General features: G+C 36.5%; 1 protein-coding gene across 1 annotated transcript in view; it reads left to right on the top strand.

Annotated features, from left to right (window-relative positions):
- The window catches only part of DIAPH3 (diaphanous related formin 3), a 237,025-nt gene that overhangs the window by 122,224 nt on the left and 95,724 nt on the right, over positions 1-19,077 (top strand). The window contains exons 21-22 of the mRNA XM_082771110.1: positions 3,964-4,203; positions 9,531-9,660. Coding sequence (XP_082627236.1) covers positions 3,964-4,203; positions 9,531-9,660 — 370 coding nt within the window. The remainder of the gene's footprint in view (positions 1-3,963; positions 4,204-9,530; positions 9,661-19,077) is intronic.

The following is a 19,077-nucleotide window of genomic DNA, read 5'->3' as shown; positions in this document are numbered from 1 at the left end:
GCACTGTCATCCTCAAGACACGAGAAGGCCATCCATGTGTAGCTAGGAGGTAATTGATAAGTGTTGTCCCTGTGTCATACACAGTATGCTCCTTTCTCTTCTGCTGTGGATATCCTCTAAGAAAATATTGGGTTTGGAAGCAACCGAGACAGTGGTACAAACTCAAGGTGTTTATAATTCAAGCTAGGGAAATGGAGCAGCAGGATGTGCCCTCTATCAATGCAAGAATGGCTGAAAAGTCATCAACTCAAATGGTTGCTTGTACACATAACACGTAAATACGGAGATTTTCTGGTTTATTGTAAGTAATTTTAAGCTGCTAAGTATTATTTATTTGGGAAAAAAAGTGTGTCAAAGCTGAAGGAAGATGTGCTATTTCCACATAGCCATAAAAAAAATTTCAACAAAAATGCTGTTCCATTATGTTGTTAACTTTCCATATGCTGAAAAAATGTTTGGTCTATTCCAGAATGCTCTGTCTTCACAAAGATACCAGACGCATTGACTACCTTTTTCAAATTGAGCAGGGTGTTCTTTTTTTCTTCTCTAAAAAGTGGATAATAGGCCTTTTAAGGTCTCAGTTTTTCCTTCCTTGATATATTTTTCTGCTCTTTGAGTGCCTGAATTTAAAGTGTTAAAAATTCACACTTCTTACCTCTGTGCTCTGTAGAGTTCACCAGTGCTACAGTGATGGCAACTATGTTTTCCATTGAGGATATCCTTCCATCTTACGTTTTAGTCATACTGGCTGTACGTGGTATTTTACTTTTTCAATGGGAATGCTTTCAGATGCTCTGACAACTTCAGGACTGTTGATCCTTTAAGGAAATGATATTGTGAAACTGGAACCCTTGCAGTGTTTTTCTCTACAAGCTTGGGTTAAGAACAAATCACATTCAGTGATGAAAATGTAATGTCAGTGTGACTTCTGAGACATGTTCCTTTACTTGACATCAACAAAGCAGACAGTGAAGGTACACGCTTACCAGATGGCACACTGTTGCAAGTGCTTTTTGAATTATGCTGTAATTGAGAGAAAAGCCTCTCTTTGCTGTCGCATAAAGAACTCAGGGAGCTACAGCCAGGTAGCTCAAATCAGCTGTCAATTCCCATTTGGGCTAATGCATAGTGATAATAGTCTTGTAGACTATTACTTGAAAATTGAATAATTCATTACCCCTACAGTGAGTTCTCTTACGTGTTGTCCACTTGTCTTTTAACTTTCTACCTCAACATCCCTCTTTAGTTATTTTATTGTCTGATTTCAAGATTCTGCTTTAGGTACATAAGGTACATAGGTAGTATATGTTAAGTATAAGAAAAAATCAGGACATGAATGTAAGCATCTCAACATTACCAGAAGTAAATTTTTAGCATCTTTTGTGATAAGGTGTATGTATTTCACTGTTTGAATACATGTGTAGACAACATTTCACAAAGAAAGCCGTAAACTGATAAAGGAACTCCCCATCTCCTCTCTTCCTAATTATTGACTTAGCAAACAGGTAAACAAACAGTACCAAAGGCATGCATTTTACATGAACATGAATTTCAGAGTATTAATAATAATGATAATAATAATAGCCAAATGGCACTTCAGTTGTGTTTCTGGTATATGCCTGTTTCTGTTCGTTCTTTAGAATTTATTATGCATTTCTGCTTCCATCGTTAAGACACGTACAGAACTAGATCTATTAACCTCATTCTGATGAAAACTTTGCATGTTTCATGCATCTGTGTTTGTTCACGTTTGTGCAACACATCTTTGTGATGTAAAGTATCTGATTATTTCAGTTTCAGGAACCTGCCTGTCTGAGAAGCCATGAGTAAATAAATCATGCATCATCTGCTGTTCTCTAGTACCTTTAGTTTGGTACCATTTAAAATCATTGCAGCTTTATTCTGTTAGTTCCTCTGGTTTGATATTAATGGTCATCTCTGCTGCATCCTGAGTAGGGAAAAATACTAAAATTCTGGATAATTTTAGAGCAGATTGATGTTTTTTGAGTCTAGTCTCAAATTTCTCCTGTCTGATCTGAAAACAAAAGTTACAATTCAGATATGATAAGTAGCTTTGCACTTGTTTTGTACTAGTAAGTAAATTGTTTCAGATAAATGAGATAATACTGATTTTTCCTGATTGGCCTGGGAGAATAACTTCGTGACACATACCTCGTGACACACAAATTATGTGTGAAGGTGTAAAAGTACTACGTTAATTTTAGTTGGGTGTTAGGTATTTCCATCTCTATTCCATTCTGAAATTTCCAGTGTAACTTCAAGTCCTGTTATCCTTGCTTAATAATTGTTCAGTAATAAATTTACCACCCTATTGGATGCTACTTAGTTGACGATAAGTACACAGTATCTGCCTACAGTTGATACTGAGCTAACATCCAGACTATATATATTTTTGTCTTTTTACTATGGCACCAGGCCAGAGATGGTCTGTAAACTAAAGCTCAGTATTGGCTGGAGTATACTGTGTGCTCTGGAAGCTGCTTTTCAGTTTAGTTTTATCTGAAAGATGCCCTGTTCATGTGCTTTGCTCTGTGATGTAAACAGAAGTGTGGATACTGGAAAAGATTCCTTATTTTACTTCAAAATTTCTTGTCTGAACCAAAATGCAAATGTTTATGTTTACTTCAATAGAACCATGATCAGGTGGTTGCATTGCCAGACAGGCATTGCAGGCATGGCTCTAGTAGCATAAAATACTAACTCTACCTGATTTTTAGTACTACTGTCACAGAGAAACCAATAGAATGGGCTGTAAATTACAGTCTCTTTTGCTTCAATGTCACATTCATTGGATTAGACAGTCCTCAGTATCAGCTTAGGATAGCTTAGATTTGTGTTTGTTTTGACTTGACACTGAGATGGATAAAGAGTATTATCCATTATGCTTTTCACTGACTCTACTGTGGTATGATCAGCACCAAATAACTTGTGAATGTTGTACTGACAGCTATTTTCACATTGGTATACTACGTATGGGTTGAAAAATGTTCCATAAATCCTTAGATATTACTGTGGTTTGGAGGGGGATTTTTCCAATGTAAAGGCAAGTTTTTAAGGCCACTCTATGGCCTTAAAAATATTTCTATGATAGAGTTGGATGGATAAGTAGTATTCTGTAGGCTTGGGAGATGGAGGAAGTTAATTTACTGAATGCATTCCGTGTTCCTTGATTTAAAGAAATAATACAATTTGCAGTCTTGTTTAGATGTAGGAACTAACGTTCATAGTATCTCTGGGGTGGGAATTCAGGGACCTAAGTCATATGGGAAGACTGAAACTTCTGTTGAAAATGCCTGACCAGAAAAGCGTAGAGAAAGTCAAGTCTTTTGCATATGATCTACAGGAGTTACTGTTTTCCTAGGAGCATTCTTCTGCTTTACCTAATTAACTGTATAAGGTCCAGGGCTATAGTGGGATATGAATACTGGCACATAATAATGCATGTTTTATTAGTGTTTTATAGCTTCGATTTTTCAAAACTGTTATTTTTCTGCAAGTTTAGAGTAAGCTGTTATTGAAATCAGCTTTTAAATATTTGCACCAGAAAATGAGATTTGCCTTGTTTGGGTACATCCTGAGTTATACAGAATTTGTGAACTACTTTTATTACTTTGCAACTACTGGGTCATAAACTTGGATTAGTTTTATAGGATTTGGTATATGAGTTGACAGATGTGATATATGATGACACTTTATCGTTTATTGCTTACACATACTAGTTATTGGGAAAGGATGGGGGCAGTTCACATTAACCACAAGATGGGATTTCAGTTGCTTACCCAAGTGTCTCTCATTCATTCGTTCATTTGCTATCAGTTATAGCAGATATATTGCTTCTTCAAGCCTGTCACACCAATAAATCATTTCAGATTGTATGCATTTGTACAGTGCCAAACTGTAGCATGAATTTTAAAGGAAATCTCCTATTTTCTTTTCAATCAGATGAGCAACGTGAAGAGACTACGGCCACGGCTCAGTGCTATTCTTTTTAAGCTCCAGTTTGAAGAGCAGGTGAACAACATCAAACCTGACATCATGGCTGTCAGTGCTGCCTGTGAAGAGATAAAAAAGAGTAAAAGCTTTAGCAAGCTGCTGGAACTAGTATTATTAATGGGAAACTACATGAATGCAGGTTCTCGGAATGCACAGACCTTTGGATATAATCTCAGCTCCCTATGTAAAGTGAGTTTTGAAATGTCCAGGTTGAGTATTGCATTCACTTCTTCATTTGTTTTTATTGCACTACTTAAATACCTTGTTTTGATGTTTTCCCTACAGTTGATTCTTTGTTTTCATTTTTTTTTCTTCATAATTCTTAACATTAGTTGATGATTTGAACAATACAGAGTTTATCTGTGTACACTCATCTTGAGACTGGATTGCATTTAAACTTTTAGAAGATTCCATACTGAGGAAATAATAATCATAAAACAATAAATAAATAAGGTTATGGAAGGACCATATCAATGTGATATTGGTAGCATTGTAGCCTTACATGTCTGAACACTTCTAAATCTGTCATATGTATATTTTTTTGATAGTTATGTTTTCTTTTACATAATTTTTTCCTTATCTGATTTCCTTTTGTTGTTGCTCAGTTTCATCAATTCCCTATGTTTTCCCTATGTTTCTTATATAGAAGTTGAAAGAGTGAAAATTTAACATATATGCAAGAAGACATCTGTACTTCCCTGAGCATTAATTTACAAACAATTCTAAGCCTAATTGCTTTCTACTTACTTTTTTTTTTTGTTTTCTTTCCCTGTGCCCTCTGGTCACAGCAAAATCTGAACAGAGAGTGTATGTAATAATTTTCATAAAAATGAAATTATTTGGAAGCTATTATGTACTTTTTATCTTCTCTCAGCTTCTTTGTCTTTCTACACGATGGAGAAAATGCATTACCTTTATGTTAACTAACACATTCTTTAATCAGCCTGACTCTGCCATGTTTCAGAATTCTTTCATTATGGTTCTTAAGTGTTCGGTGCAATACCTGTATCTTGAATATTCATAGAGAATAAGTTATATTCCTTCCCTAGTCTAAAGTAAACATTTAAGCATTCATCAACCACCTAAAATACAGCATAGATGAAATTATTGAGTTAAAGGTACAATTTGTTGAGAAATGTATTTAAAAGGCAGATACTAAAGGTTCTCTCTCCAATTAGGTGCATTTACTTCTTAGGTATGATCTTTATGAGAATCTATCCTAGGTCCAATTATATTCTCTGTATTTTTAATGCACATCATAACTTAAAAGAAGAGAGAGAAATATACTTATGAAAATAGTATGAAGATAGTTGTTACAAGCACTTTGCAGATCAGGATTCAAAAATGATCTCAGAGAAATAATTTAAGATGTGGAATATGAAAATTGTGTTTGAACTACTCCATGTAGGAAAGCGAACTGATGTGCACAGATAACGAAAGTAAGGAATGAATGGCTATACAGAATTCCAGAAAATGGGCTTTAGGTCCTGGTTTATCCTTACAGTGCTCTAGTATAAAATATATTTGACAAATAGTTTGTTAGATTTGCAAGCTTCTGGGTTATTTAGCTTTACAGGAGGCTATGACATTCTGTTGGAGGGGAGAAAAATCTGTTTTAGTGGACCTTCTGTGTATTATAAAGAAGGCAATTGTCTACGAATTTCTTGATACAGATATGTTTTGATGAAGTCTTTACTGTATTACTGTAGAAAATGTATAGACTGACTAGCAAGAATCTAGGGGATAGTAACAAGTAATACTACTAAATGTAGAAAAAAATCAAATGTAGGTATATTTAATTTAGAAAGGAAAGAGTAACGTGAGGAGGACGCAAGTGTCCTTTTGTTATTAATTTATTATAAAGAAGGCATCTGAACATTTGGTTTCTATGTAGTTAAGGTAGTGATGGAATAATTGGCTTTGCTGGTAGCAAAAGAAGCTTGGTTAGATTTAAGAAAGCTTTGTAGCTGCAAAGATGGTTAAAAAGTTGATAGTGAACGAGATTGTGGAAAGCTTTTGAAATCCAGGTATACTAGTGATTCTCAACGAATCCCTATGAGGCCAAATTAAAAGCTGAAATAAATAATAATTTGCTTACAGTATTTAGTTAACTAGTTGGTAACTGCATGTGGGTTTCTTAGAAACCTGGAATAATTCAGGTTGAAAGGGACTCAGTAGGCATCGAACCTGCACAGAAAAAATACTCGTTAAGTGTTTATATAATATATTTATATACTGGGTGATGTTGATAGAAAGCTTTAAGCTATTACAGAAAAAGGTAATTTGCTCCTCATGATCAGAATGCTTAGAACAGCAGAACCTTGTCATTGTATCATGTCATATGATTAGAAACGTCTGTTTTGTGCCTTTCAGCACTTCATTAATTATGCATAAGCTTATATGATGGTATTCAATATATTTCATTTATGTAAGGAATCTGTAAGTACAAAAGTAAAGTTCAAATGACAAAGATTTAATATATATTTGATTTGACATCACTAGTTTGTAAATGCCAGACCACACTGTTTAAAAACTTATTTGGAGCGTTGGAGGGTAGTGCCTCGTCAATATAGTTGAAGATGACTTAATAAAGAAAGACCAGCTATTACAGGTTCTGATGGCACAGGCAGAGCAGGGACTATGACCACTATAGAGATAATCTGTAGGATTTCAGATCTTTCCCATTGGATATAGTTGAAGACTTGCTGTTCTGAAAGGTGACATTTCCAGAAAGAGAATCATTGTGAGTCTGTATTTACCATCTGACCTCTTTCAGCGAAGTAATACTACCAGTGTCACCTGAGAATGCTATATTGTAGCATCATCCAAGACAAATCCTGAAATACTACAATACTACCAGGTGTTCAGCTCATCATCAAGAGCTTTCTTCCTTCATGATACATGGCGATATTCCAAAATATCAGCACATTTGATAAAGAATTCAAGATCCAATTTCTATCACAATTTGTCTTGCTTGCTTCATTGTGCCTATTTAGTTAGCCTCACTGTTGAACAGCTGGGTTTTAGAGTTAACCCTGGACTATCCAGTCCAATGTTTATCAGGGTTCTAGTCACCAATTCCTAATTCACCTCATCCAATTGTGGCCTCATTTAGGAAGTCCGTGAGTGCCAAGCCTTCACTGGTTATGAAACTGTGTCTTAGATCACTTTGTCTGGAAATACAGAGGTAAAAGAATGTATGTGAAATTTTTTGGATTTTTCTGAATTATGTGTTGTGTCTTGGTTAACACATAATCTCCTCTGTTCTGAGAATAATAAACTGGTTCAACTGTTAAAATATATGTATATATATATACACATATATATACATATTATTAAAACCTCAAAGAGGACCCCACCCAAACCTATACTCCCTGGCCCAAAAACTAGAAATCTGCAAATTGCAGGCTGCTTGGTAGACTGCAATGCAGTTTTCAGTAGGGGTTCACAGAACTTGAGAAATTCGCAGTCACTTCTGTCCTTCAAAGCTATTGGCTTCTGTAATATTTGTGGAATAGGTGATTTATCTGCTGTTCTTCATTCTCTTCTCCAGCTATGCATAGAGAGCTATATAAAATATCTGCTTTGCAAAAGATAATCCCCTATCTTGCCTTCTCCCTATATCATGAATAATTATAATAGGTCTGCTGCATATTCTCAGAAGAGAGTTATAATATTGGTGTGCTAATAATAACTTATTAAATACTGTTAAATTAAGAATAAATGCATGTCTATAACACTGGTTTATTTTTAAAACTAACTTTTGCTAATTACGTGCATTTTAAACAGCGTCACATTGTAAAAATTGTGTGATGTTCCAACAGTTCAGATATTTATCACTGAGAATCCCAGTACAGTAGAAGTAATTTGTTTTATAACACTGCATACAGCAATGACCCTAGAATATTTGCTGTTGTTGTTTTTTGTGTGTTCCGTTTTCTGTTTATTTTGAAAATTGTCTCACATTATTATTAATCTATTTGTCTGAAAGAAAAAGTAAACATTATGGATGCATATATCTCATCAGATTTATTAAAGTAGTATCATTTTGATCTTTGAAAATAAAATGCTGACTTTTAACAGAGAAGTATGAAATGTCAACCTCAGTGATAAGCACCATCAAAAATTCTCCATTTAATTTGACAGTATGGGAAAAGCAAACAATATACTCTTATCTGGTTTTTACATCACATCAATCAAGTGCACTTTAAGTGATCTCTGAGTATATTGGGAAGCACAAGAAGTGTGGAAAAAATCTCTTTACAAAAAATTGACAATCATGGGAAACCTGTGGTAATACAAATATTATGTATATGTATGTATATTTAAATTGAGATCGATCTTGCTTTCAGTTCTTTATTCAGATGTAATCCCCATATAGCTCTGTCTGGTTTTGAACTCTCTTTGGAAAGGAAGGTCATTCTTTCTTTCAACCTTGTTGCTGTAGTTACTCTTATGCCGCTATGCTTTGCTAATAACTTTTGTTTTTCATGGTAACTAAACTAAGGAACAACCTTGAAGTTGAAGCAAACTAATGTAGATTTTCTACATTTTTTGCGCTAGTTCTAATACTGTGTTAAAGACTTTTTCCCCGGTAGTCAGATGTACAAATCTGTGTGCAATTATGGCAACCATTTAAGATGTGTGTGTACTTCATATGTGCTTAAGTACGTGTACTTCTTTTGTTGAATAGCTCGTGCAGAAGTATTTTTTAAAAGTAACACGCACTTTGATATGAGATGTCATTTTAGAATGACATATAATGCCATTTTCTGTTTCTAAAAATCTCTCTGTGGATTTGAAAGTCTCACGTAAGCAGAGATGGCTACAGCAGAAATGTATGACTGTTTACTTATTGTCAGTTAGTGTTTTTACACAAATAGATGCAAGTTTTAAATGGACAGACTTAAAATCATTTTGTATGTATAAATGATTCGGGCAGAGAAGTTAATGTTTAACAATTTTGGAAGTCAGAGGTTTTGAACAGTCAAGTCTGTGAACTCACTTGCCCTTGTTGAGAGTTGAGAACAACTAGAACTTGGTGCAGGCTGAAACTGTAGTTTTCACCACATACATCATAGTAGGCTAGGGTTAGCCTCATGTATAAGAAATCATGTAATGGAGTGGGTGTGTTCATCATTCATTGTTAGAATTTGCTGATTTAGTTCTGAATTTTTGTTTGTTTGCACTTCTGCAAGTCTTTTCAGTTTCACAAACATTGCTATATTGCTTAAATAATTATATTTTAAAAGAGAAGTGTTTACTGTTTCCGAGTACAGAACTCAAAAATATATATTGTATATAGAGAAAAATTTTCTCTATATTTTTTCCTAGGAATTTTTGGCAAGGATGGAAATAAAAAAATCCATTACTTGGGGTTTTCTTTGGGAGCTGTTCAAGTTCAACAGTTCATTCTTATCTTTTTTTGTATTCACAATTAGTAATATGTATTAATTATCAAAATATTGAGGTAATCTAATTCTCAGCATTTTAACTTTTTTTTTTTTCCTGTCTAGCTGAAAGACACGAAGTCAGCAGATCAAAAAACAACATTGCTCCATTTTCTTGTAGAAGTGTGTGAAGAAAGCTATCAGGATGTTCTGAATTTTACTGAGGATTTTCAACATTTAGATAAAGCTAGTAAAGGTTTGTATAACTCACCTGTAAAGGTTTGTATAAGTAATTTAAATTTTTGATTCTGAGTGCGTTGCAGTGTGTTTTTAATGTGAGATGTTTGTTTTATGCTAACATTTTTAAGTACACATTAATATTCTTCAAATCATAGATCACAATTTTGAGCTGCTACAAGTGTTGTTTAACATAATGTGTATCATTCAGTCCTCTCATTAACTACAGGATTTTCCATTACATTTCTTCTAACGTATCTTTGAGACTTATTGTCCAAAACAGATTTCTTTTAAAAGTCTTTTTCTATTAAAAGATCTTAAACCATTTTCATCTTTCAGTCTTTTATACAGCATTATTACTGAGTGTCTTTTAGTTCAGAAACTCTGAAAGTCTATTATACCGTCATTTAATCTTTTCTAACTGTGAATCTGAACACTTTTGTCTTCCCTGTATGTATATTTCTCATGCAACAGTAGCGTTGGAAGTCTGTAAAATGACTTCCTTTTTTACTGCTTCATCATGCAATGTAGAGTGTAGTGAATCTCAGTATAAGCAGCAGCAGATTTTTTACATTTAATTTAGTAATTAAGAGATCCTTCTGCATATTATGTCACAGACTAAGTAATTTAAACTGACTAAGCATGGAGTTAGAAACTGACACCACCCCAGCACTGTCATACTTTTGCAGAAAGAAGATTGGATGGGCTGTCTCAGTTAATCATTTTCTAGTTTATGTCAGTGTAGAGAATATCGCTGTTTATCTGTATTGCGCTGTACACTATTGCTCTTGTGCCTCATTCAGCCTTCCAGATGTAGGCTGCAGCTTTCCAAAAACTGTTCTGGATAGAGAGAACTCGAGATAGTGGTCACTCACACTGAGTTTGCTTTCTGTTATCATGGTTCCTAAAGTTTCCAATTATGGTTAGTGGATTATAACCATTTAGAAGTTCAAGTATGTTTAAATATCCGTCAAATGCTTTAAGACCCTCATCTAACTGTTTGCACTGAAAATAGGATTTCCTTCTTTATATATATTTATTATGTGTTATTTTCATAGAACCTGCTGTTAACTGGCAACTGATTTTTCCTTAATCATATATTATTGGCTTTATTGTGCTTGAATTTATTATATTAGCCAGAATAACTAAAATGGTCCATATTACTGGCCAGTATTTCAGTGTAGGCAACCATCCTCTATGAAGCTGTTGATTGTCTTTTGTAAAGCTTCTGAGATATAAACAATGACCATTCAAAGTCCAGTCAGTAAAATCACCAGTTAGTCCAGGTTTTCTGTTCTTTTTTTAGCTATCTGGTATTGATTTGATGAATCTTTGATCTCACTGAGTATGTTGTAGGATGAAAATCAATGGCCTTGTTTTCAAGTTTATACATTGAGTTTACTTCAGTGTATTATATGAGACATATTTTGCATTTCAGTTTCACTGTATGACAGTCTTGCTATATGCTGGGTTCCCTACCTGTAAAAGTCCATTCTGTCTTGAAGACTCCTTCAGCACTACCTTTTTGGAAAATCCAGCAGATCCCAAAGACTACATATGGTTCATGTAATTTTAAAACCTTTTAGTGCTTTTGCAGAAGTATATTTTTATCAAGCAAGTTGATTTAATATGCACTTAGATTTGTACAGTAAATTTTTAATGAAGTTCTTATTTCTTCTTGAGCTTACCAACAGGTCAGTTAAAAAAAAAAAAAAAGTCTTAAGTCTTTGGTTCTGACATAATGGACACACCTGGTTTGATGTAACCTATGGACAGGCTGATGAAGACTAACAAGTTGGCCAAGAATAATGGTGAATAATTCACCTTGTGGCTTCTACAGTGAGACGGAAAACACAGTGGATATTACAAAGAGTCATTATGGCTGCTAGGGAGAGCAATAGAGGAGAAGTCACCAAAATCATTTATCTTCGTGATCGTTTAGCCAAATACACTTTTTACAGAAGAAATTATGGTTATATTAGAGTAGAATTTGAATATAGGGCTTATAGTTACTCTTCTATGCCAGGAAACAGTAGTTGGCACTTAACAAGAATAATTCTTCCTGAGTTGTATATTGTGGCTGCAGTTTAGACTTCCAGTAAGTTTGAAGAACTGCTGGATCCAAAGGTTACATTTAAGGTTTATAGGTTGCTGACAGTGCTGAAGGAAAGAAGCCAGCCTGGCTTTTATTCTGTCATCTGCTAGGACTTTTATGTTTACATATATGCTGCTTTGTTAGTGAAACCTGTTGGGTGAAAAAATGCATCATGATTTGCTGGGCTTACTTCATATAATGATCTTTTCTTTTTGTGAACCATTTTGTCCATATTTTCTTTCAGTGTTGTTTTCTAAATCTTGTTCTCTGCCATTTGTCCTAGCAATGGTTAGGGTCTTGTGGAGGTGGTGGAATGCCATTCTCTTCATGGTTTTACTGAACTTTGTGCCCTGGAGTAATTTTTAAAACTGATTCCCAAGCATAAATTAGTGAAATTTCATAAGAATATTTTTTCGTATACTTCTCTTTATTGCAAGCATTTTTTTTGTGACCTGTTTTTATTTCCTATCTGCATATTTATTTCCATAAATACATTGATTTCACATTTTATAGGCGGGATAAAGCTATTATTTGCTAGTGTCCTTTAAATTATAAATAAAGATTTTCTGTTAATGTTGTTCAAATGGCACTTGCACCTTAATTTTAAGTTGAACACGCTGTATAAAAATGGAATTATACTGTGCATGTTGGTTCTTTATTGTTTTTAGGTTTGATCTTCAGTTTCTCCCACCATCATGTCATTGTTGACAGTCTTCTACAAATTTCTCCCTTTTAGAATTCTTTAATGATACAACTGTCTTTTTATCAGCCACACCTTTTGTAGCCTGCCTTATATCTTTTCATATTTCATAGTAGCTCATTCTTAGAACTTCTCTGTCAAGTTATTTCTGATGTGAACATTAAAACATTAAAATGTTTAGCAATTTTTTTTATCCTTTTTACAAGATAAATTTTTGCTCATTCCATTTCTTTAAACAGTGTCCACTAAGTGTTGTACATTAAACTGTTAACATCGCTTGCAAGACTTTAAAAGCAGTGAGAAGGTTGTGAAGCCAACATGTAGTTTATGGTACGCTTTAAATTGGAAAACATTCAAAATATGTACATTAATTACTCCTTTAGAAAAATATATTTCAATTTTTTTAATTCAGTTTTGACAGGGAAGCAGCAAAGAACATTTATTTTACCTGTGCAATTGTAGTTTACTTCAGGGTATTTAATTTGCCCTTCTTTTCCCATTACATGCTAAAGTTACAGTTTTTACTTTTGTAATACTAGAAGTAGGCTTAATTCACTGCTACAGTACATGAATTAAAGATACCTTTTTGCTTTGAAGTATAACAAACCCTGTTTTTTAAGTACTTTTAGATCAGCAGGAGGAACTTTCATTGTGGCTAATGAGCTTACTGATATGACAGTTTCTGAAGATTCATATAATTAAAGCTGTCTCTTCTTTTAAATGTAATGACTTTCCTACTTTTCTATTAGTATTCCAGATGAGAAATATTTTGTAATTTAGTGCACTTCACTAATTTCTTATTTTATGGTATTCTAAGGATTTATATTGCATTTACTCAGGCTGCTGTTTTCTTTGATTGACTATAATTTACTCAGGCCTTACAGGTAACCATATATAGTATTCCTTTGACATTTTAGTAACTGTGTAAAACTGCAAGTTTTTCTTCCTCTAAAAGTCATCACTCAATGTTACTTCTTAAGTAGATTAGCTATTTTCTCATTTTTGAGACTTTTTTCATGGATAATTAGATATATATTTTTTAAAGTAGGAACCAGATTGTAATTTTGATATATTTTGGAAGAAAAAATCATATAGTAATAAATTGCAAGTGTTGCTATTAGTTAGCTTTCCAGGTGAGAATTGTAAATGTTTAGTTAAATGTTACTCGATGTTCACTGAACGAAGGAAAAGAAAAATAAATCTTGGGAAAGTACTGGTAAACACGTAAGCATTGAATTTAAATGAAGGAGAGGAAGAATTTGTCTTACCAATTTTGGGGGTTAGATACTTAACGTGTTTGCTGCCTGAACTCTCTTTTGCTAATACATGTACGTTTAATATTCACACTTTTGTTAATGCATACATTTGTAGGTGTTGTTTTTTTTTTTTAGAATTCCCATTATCACATAGTTATTTTTGATATTAGAAGTATTTTAACCTCATCTTTTCTGTAATGTCTTGTTTTGTGCGTTAATGCCAGTAAGCAGCTAAGCACCACTTGATCACATAGCCACTCAGTTGCTCCTCACCAGTGGGATGGGGAAGACAATCTGGAGAGTAAAAGGAGAGAACTCATAGGCTAAGATAGTTTACTAGGGAGAGCAAAAACTGTGCACACAAATAAAGCAATACAAGGAATCCATTCACTGCTTCCCATCAGCAGGCAGGTATTCAGCTATGCCTGTGAAAACAGAGCATCATATGTAACAGTTAGTGGGGAAGATAAATGCCATAACTCCAAATGTCTCCCCTCCTGCTTCTTTCCCCCCAGCTTTTATTGCTGAGCACAACGCTGTACAGTATGGAACAATCAGTTGGGGTCAGCTGGCCTGATTGTGTTCCCTCCCAGTTTCTTGCCCATCCCCAGCATACTCACTGGTGGGGCAAAGGCACAGGTTGCCCAGACACGTGAACTCTTCCTCCACAGAGATCTTGAAAGCTGTCTGGACATGGTCCTGGCCAACCTGCTGTAGGTGTCCCTGCTGAATCAGGAGATTGGACCAGATGACCTCCAGAGGTCCCTTCCAACCTCAACCAATCCTTGATTCTGTGAATCACTGCTTCTGTCTGGTATTTGCTTTTTCTGATCCCCATCTATGGCACAAAGAGACGAAGTCTGAGAGTGAAGTTTAATCTAGGTTCATTAAAATCATAGAATCATAGAATCATAGAATATCCTGAGTTGGAAGGGACCCTTAAGGATCATCAAGTCCAACTCTCGACACCGCACGGGTCTACCCAAAAGTTCAGACCATGTGCCTAAGTTCACAGTCCAATCTCTTCTTAAATTCAGACAGGCTCGGTGCAGTGACCACTTCCCTGGGGAGCCTGTTCCAGTGTGCAACCACCCTCTCTGTGAAGAACCCCCTCCTGACGTCCAGCCTAAATTTCCCCTGCCTCAGCTTAACCCCGTTCCCGCGGGTCCTGGCACTAGTGTTAATGGAGAAAAGGTCTCCTGCCTCTTGACAACCCCTTACGAGGAAGTTGTAGACTGCGATGAGGTCTCCCCTCAGCCTCCTCTTCTCCAGGCTGAACAGGCCCAGTGACCTCAGCCGTTCTTCGTACGTCTTCCCCTCAAGGCCTTTCACCATCTTCGTAGCCCTCCTCTGGACACTTTCCAACAGTTTCATGTCCTTTTTATACTGTGGTGCCCAGAACTGCACACAGTACTCGAGGTGAGGCCGCACCAGCGCAGAGTAGAGCGGGACAATCACCTCCCTTGACCTACTAGCGATGCCGTTCTTGATGCACCCCAGGATACGATTGGCCCTCCTGGCTGCCAGGGCACACTGCTGGCTCATATTCAACTTGCTGTCTATCACGACCCCCAGATCCCTCTCTTCTAGGCTGCTCTCCAGCGTCTCATCGCCCAGTCTGTACATGCAGCCAGGGTTTCCCCGTCCCAGGTGCAGGACCCGGCACTTGCTCTTATTGAACTTCATGCGGTTGGTGATCGCCCAGCTCTCCAACCTGTCCAGATCCCTCTGCAAGGCCTTTACGCCCTCATTTGAGTCCACAACTCCTCCAAGTTTGGTGTCATCAGCAAACTTGCTCAAAATACCCTCTATTCCTACATCCAGATCATTTATAAAAATATTGAAAAGTACTGGTCCTAAAATGGAGCCTTGAGGGACCCCACTGGTGACCGCCCGCCAGCCTGACGCAGCTCCATTTACCATAACCCTTTGGGCCCTGCCCGTTAGCCAATTGCTCACCCATCGTATGATGTTTTTATTTAGCTGTATGGGGGACATTTTGTCCAGTAGGATCCTATGGGAAACCGTGTCAAAAGCCTTGCTGAAGTCCAAAAAAATCACATCAGCTGGTTTCCCTTGGTCCACCATACGGGTGATCTTATCATAAAAGGAAATCAGGTTAGTTAGGCAGGACCTACCCTTCACAAACCCATGCTGGCTGGGACCAATGACTGCTTTGTCCCCCAGGTGCGCCTCAATGAGTCCGAGAACCAACTTCTCCATGATTTTACCAGGCACTGACGTGAGACTGACAGGCCTGTAATTGCTAGGGTCTTCTTTCTGACCCTTCTTGAAAATTGGCACAACATTTGCCAGCTTCCAGTCTACCGGGACCTCTCCAAATTCCCAGGATCGTTGAAAAATAATTGATAGAGGTTCCGCGATGACATCCGCCAGCTCTTTCAGCACCCGGGGATGAATCCCATCCGGACCCATGGACTTGTAGGGATCCAGGTGGAGTAGCAAATCCCGCACACATTCAGGGTCAGTTGGGAGTTTGTCATCCCCACCGTCCCGGCCCTCCAGCTCAGGGCACCCTGGGTCCCGAAGCCCATCATCGGCATTGAAGACAGAGGCAAAGAAGGCGTTAAGCGTCTCTGCTTTGCCTACGTCATCGTCTGTGAGGAGACCTTCCCTATCAAGGAGTGGCCCTATGTTTTCTTTAGTTCTCCTTTTTCCATTTACATATCTAAAAAACCCTTTTTATTTTCTCTCACAGACACAGCCAGCTTCAACTCTAGCTGTGCTTTGGCCACTCGAACTTTCTCCCTACAAACACGAACAGCATCCCTGTATTCTTTCCATGACGCCTGGCCCTCCTTCCAGTAGCGAAACACTCTCTGTTTCCGCCTAATCTCCATTAGAATGTTCCTGGTCAGCCACGCCGGCCTCCTGCCCCGCCTGCCTGACTTGCGATATTTTGGAATTGCCTTATCTTGTGCTTCTAGGAGGCATCGCTTAAAGAGTGACCAGCACTGGTGGACATCGAGGCCTTCAAGAGCAGTTTCCCAGGGGACCTTACTGACTAGTTCCCTGAGCAGCCTGAAGTCCACTTTCCCCATATCTAGGGATGAGGTTTTGGTGGCACTTTTCCTTCTGTCACCATAAATTTTGAACTCAACCACTTCATGGTCGCTATGACCGAGGCGGCCACCAATCACCACATCTCCCACCAGACCCTCTCTGTTTTCTAGCAACAGGACAACAAATGCACAACACTCCCACCTCCAACATTTAAAAACATTAGGACAGCTTGAGAGAGCAATATTAATGTATGTGCTAAGCACAATTTATATGTCAAAAAGAACATTTTTCTTATTACAGAATTTTGAAAAGTTTACGGCAAATTTCTAAGTAGTATGAAAAAAAAAATTCAATTATGTATTGCTTGATTGCTTGGGCTTTTTGTTTTATCTTATTTTCTTATTTTAAGTAGCACATTCACAGGGTAACCAGGATTACTGTTTGTTGGATGGCTTTTTTGTATGTTCAGAAAACAGTACAAACTTCATGAGTTACTCCGTACTCCATTACACTCAATCAGTACCAAAATCAACAGATGATTCCTGTTTTGCAGGTTGCACAATTATGTAAGTTCTCATAGCAGACTCAGATGTGAAATAGTCATCCATTCAGAGCTTTATTTGAACAATATTTGTAACTAATATGCTGAACACCTTATCTTAATTTTTATTTTATTTTATTTTGAGAGAAAGGTGCCCTTTTTAAATGCAAGGTTTATTTTCCAGTTTACTTACAGTTATATTTGGGATGTTCATCTGCCTTAAATGGTAGTTTTCACAAATGATGACCATGCAAAATAACTGGAAGACTTGTTACCAAGAGAGGTCTGTTTTTTGTTTTTTTTTTTTCCCATGTCTGTAATCTGAAAATTATTTTTGTTGGCTTTTCTGGGGGGAAAAAAAAAAAAAAGAGAGAGAGAGAGACTCGAGTAAAAAGAGTATTAAGCAGTAGTGAGATTTAGACAAATAGAGTATTATTTATGTACTGGAATAATGAAAAGGGTAGATATCTGCTAGAAGACAAATTAAAAACATCAAGTAAGTTATGCAGAAATAGTTTGCAAGAGAAGCATTAAAATGGCAGAAAGGGCAATGTTATAGAAAAGAATTGGATATGAATAAATTGTGAAGATGTTTAGACTCTTGAAGATGAGAAAGTTTAATTTTAATAAGCAAGTGTTGTAAGTGCATCTATATGTGTGTGTCTCTCTACTTGTACAGCTATTTTAAGATTAGAGATTTAAGTGTTGGGATTGTTTAGAAGACTGATAAATATGATCAGTTTTAAAGTTTAAAACTTTACTGGACTGATATTTATTAACATTTCATGCTAATGGTTCATTCTTAATTATTATAAATCAATATTACTGCATGGTGAAAGCAGTTACTAACAATGATATCCCAAATTAGCTGAGAATATATATACCCTGCAGTCAGCACAGTACTTCATGGTCTTGGTTCCCAAGGGGTGAGGTGATGAGGCTCAAAAGCTCTTCAGTGAAGGAAACCAAAACTGATGCGTGTGTTGTCTTTCTCTCCCTCCTCCAAATTATCCACATGTGTACTGTGCAACACAGGGATATTATTTTCCTGTGCTGTGGCAGGTGTCATATCTTGCTGCTTGGCCATTTTTTCCCCTTGGTTAGCAGCTGCTTCTTCCTTTCAACAGCAATCCAATGATAGACAATTCACTGCTGGTCAATTATTCATCACTTGGGGGAATCAGTTTTCAACTTTTGCCCATATTTTCATGTTTTGAGCTTAAACTGTGCATCATAAAAATAGACGTGGTACCAAGCTTCTTTTTGCACGTAAAGTTCTCAAGACAGCAGACCAGGGATCTTGTGGAGTTACTATAGGGCTCAGCTAGTATAAGGTCTGAGGTCTATTCCTAGAGATAATAGTACCATTGTTACTAGGAACCTGGGTACAAAAGCGTCTATACATTGTTTACCAGTTATGCTACACTACTGTGCTTATATTTGAATTCAAAACAGGAGAAAATTAATTAAATCCTGCTTAGGGAGCTTTTGCTTTCATGTGTGCAGCTGGAGGCTGCTGTGCCTACAGAAGAGAAAGTCCTCAGGTTTGAGAGGCAATGCCATTATCAGAGCTTTGGGAAAAAAAAATCCACAAGAGTAATGTATAGCACCTATTTAAAAAAAGAAAAGTCAAGAAAAGAAGACTATGTCTGTAGAAGGCAAGAGAAGGAGGTCATCTTGGGAACAATAAAGCATACATGCTGTATTTTTAGTCTTCATCTGTGACCTTGAGTGAATATATCCAACTACATTTTATTGCAGTTAATGGATAGCTGAGACTATAGCTGAGCTCTTTCCACTAACTATAGCTGGTGTTTACA

The sequence above is a fragment of the Aythya marila genome, assembly GCF_965140915.1.
Source record: "Aythya marila genome assembly, chromosome: 1".
Lineage (NCBI taxonomy): Eukaryota > Metazoa > Chordata > Aves > Anseriformes > Anatidae > Aythya > Aythya marila.
This window is presented reverse-complemented; position numbering and strand designations above follow the sequence as displayed.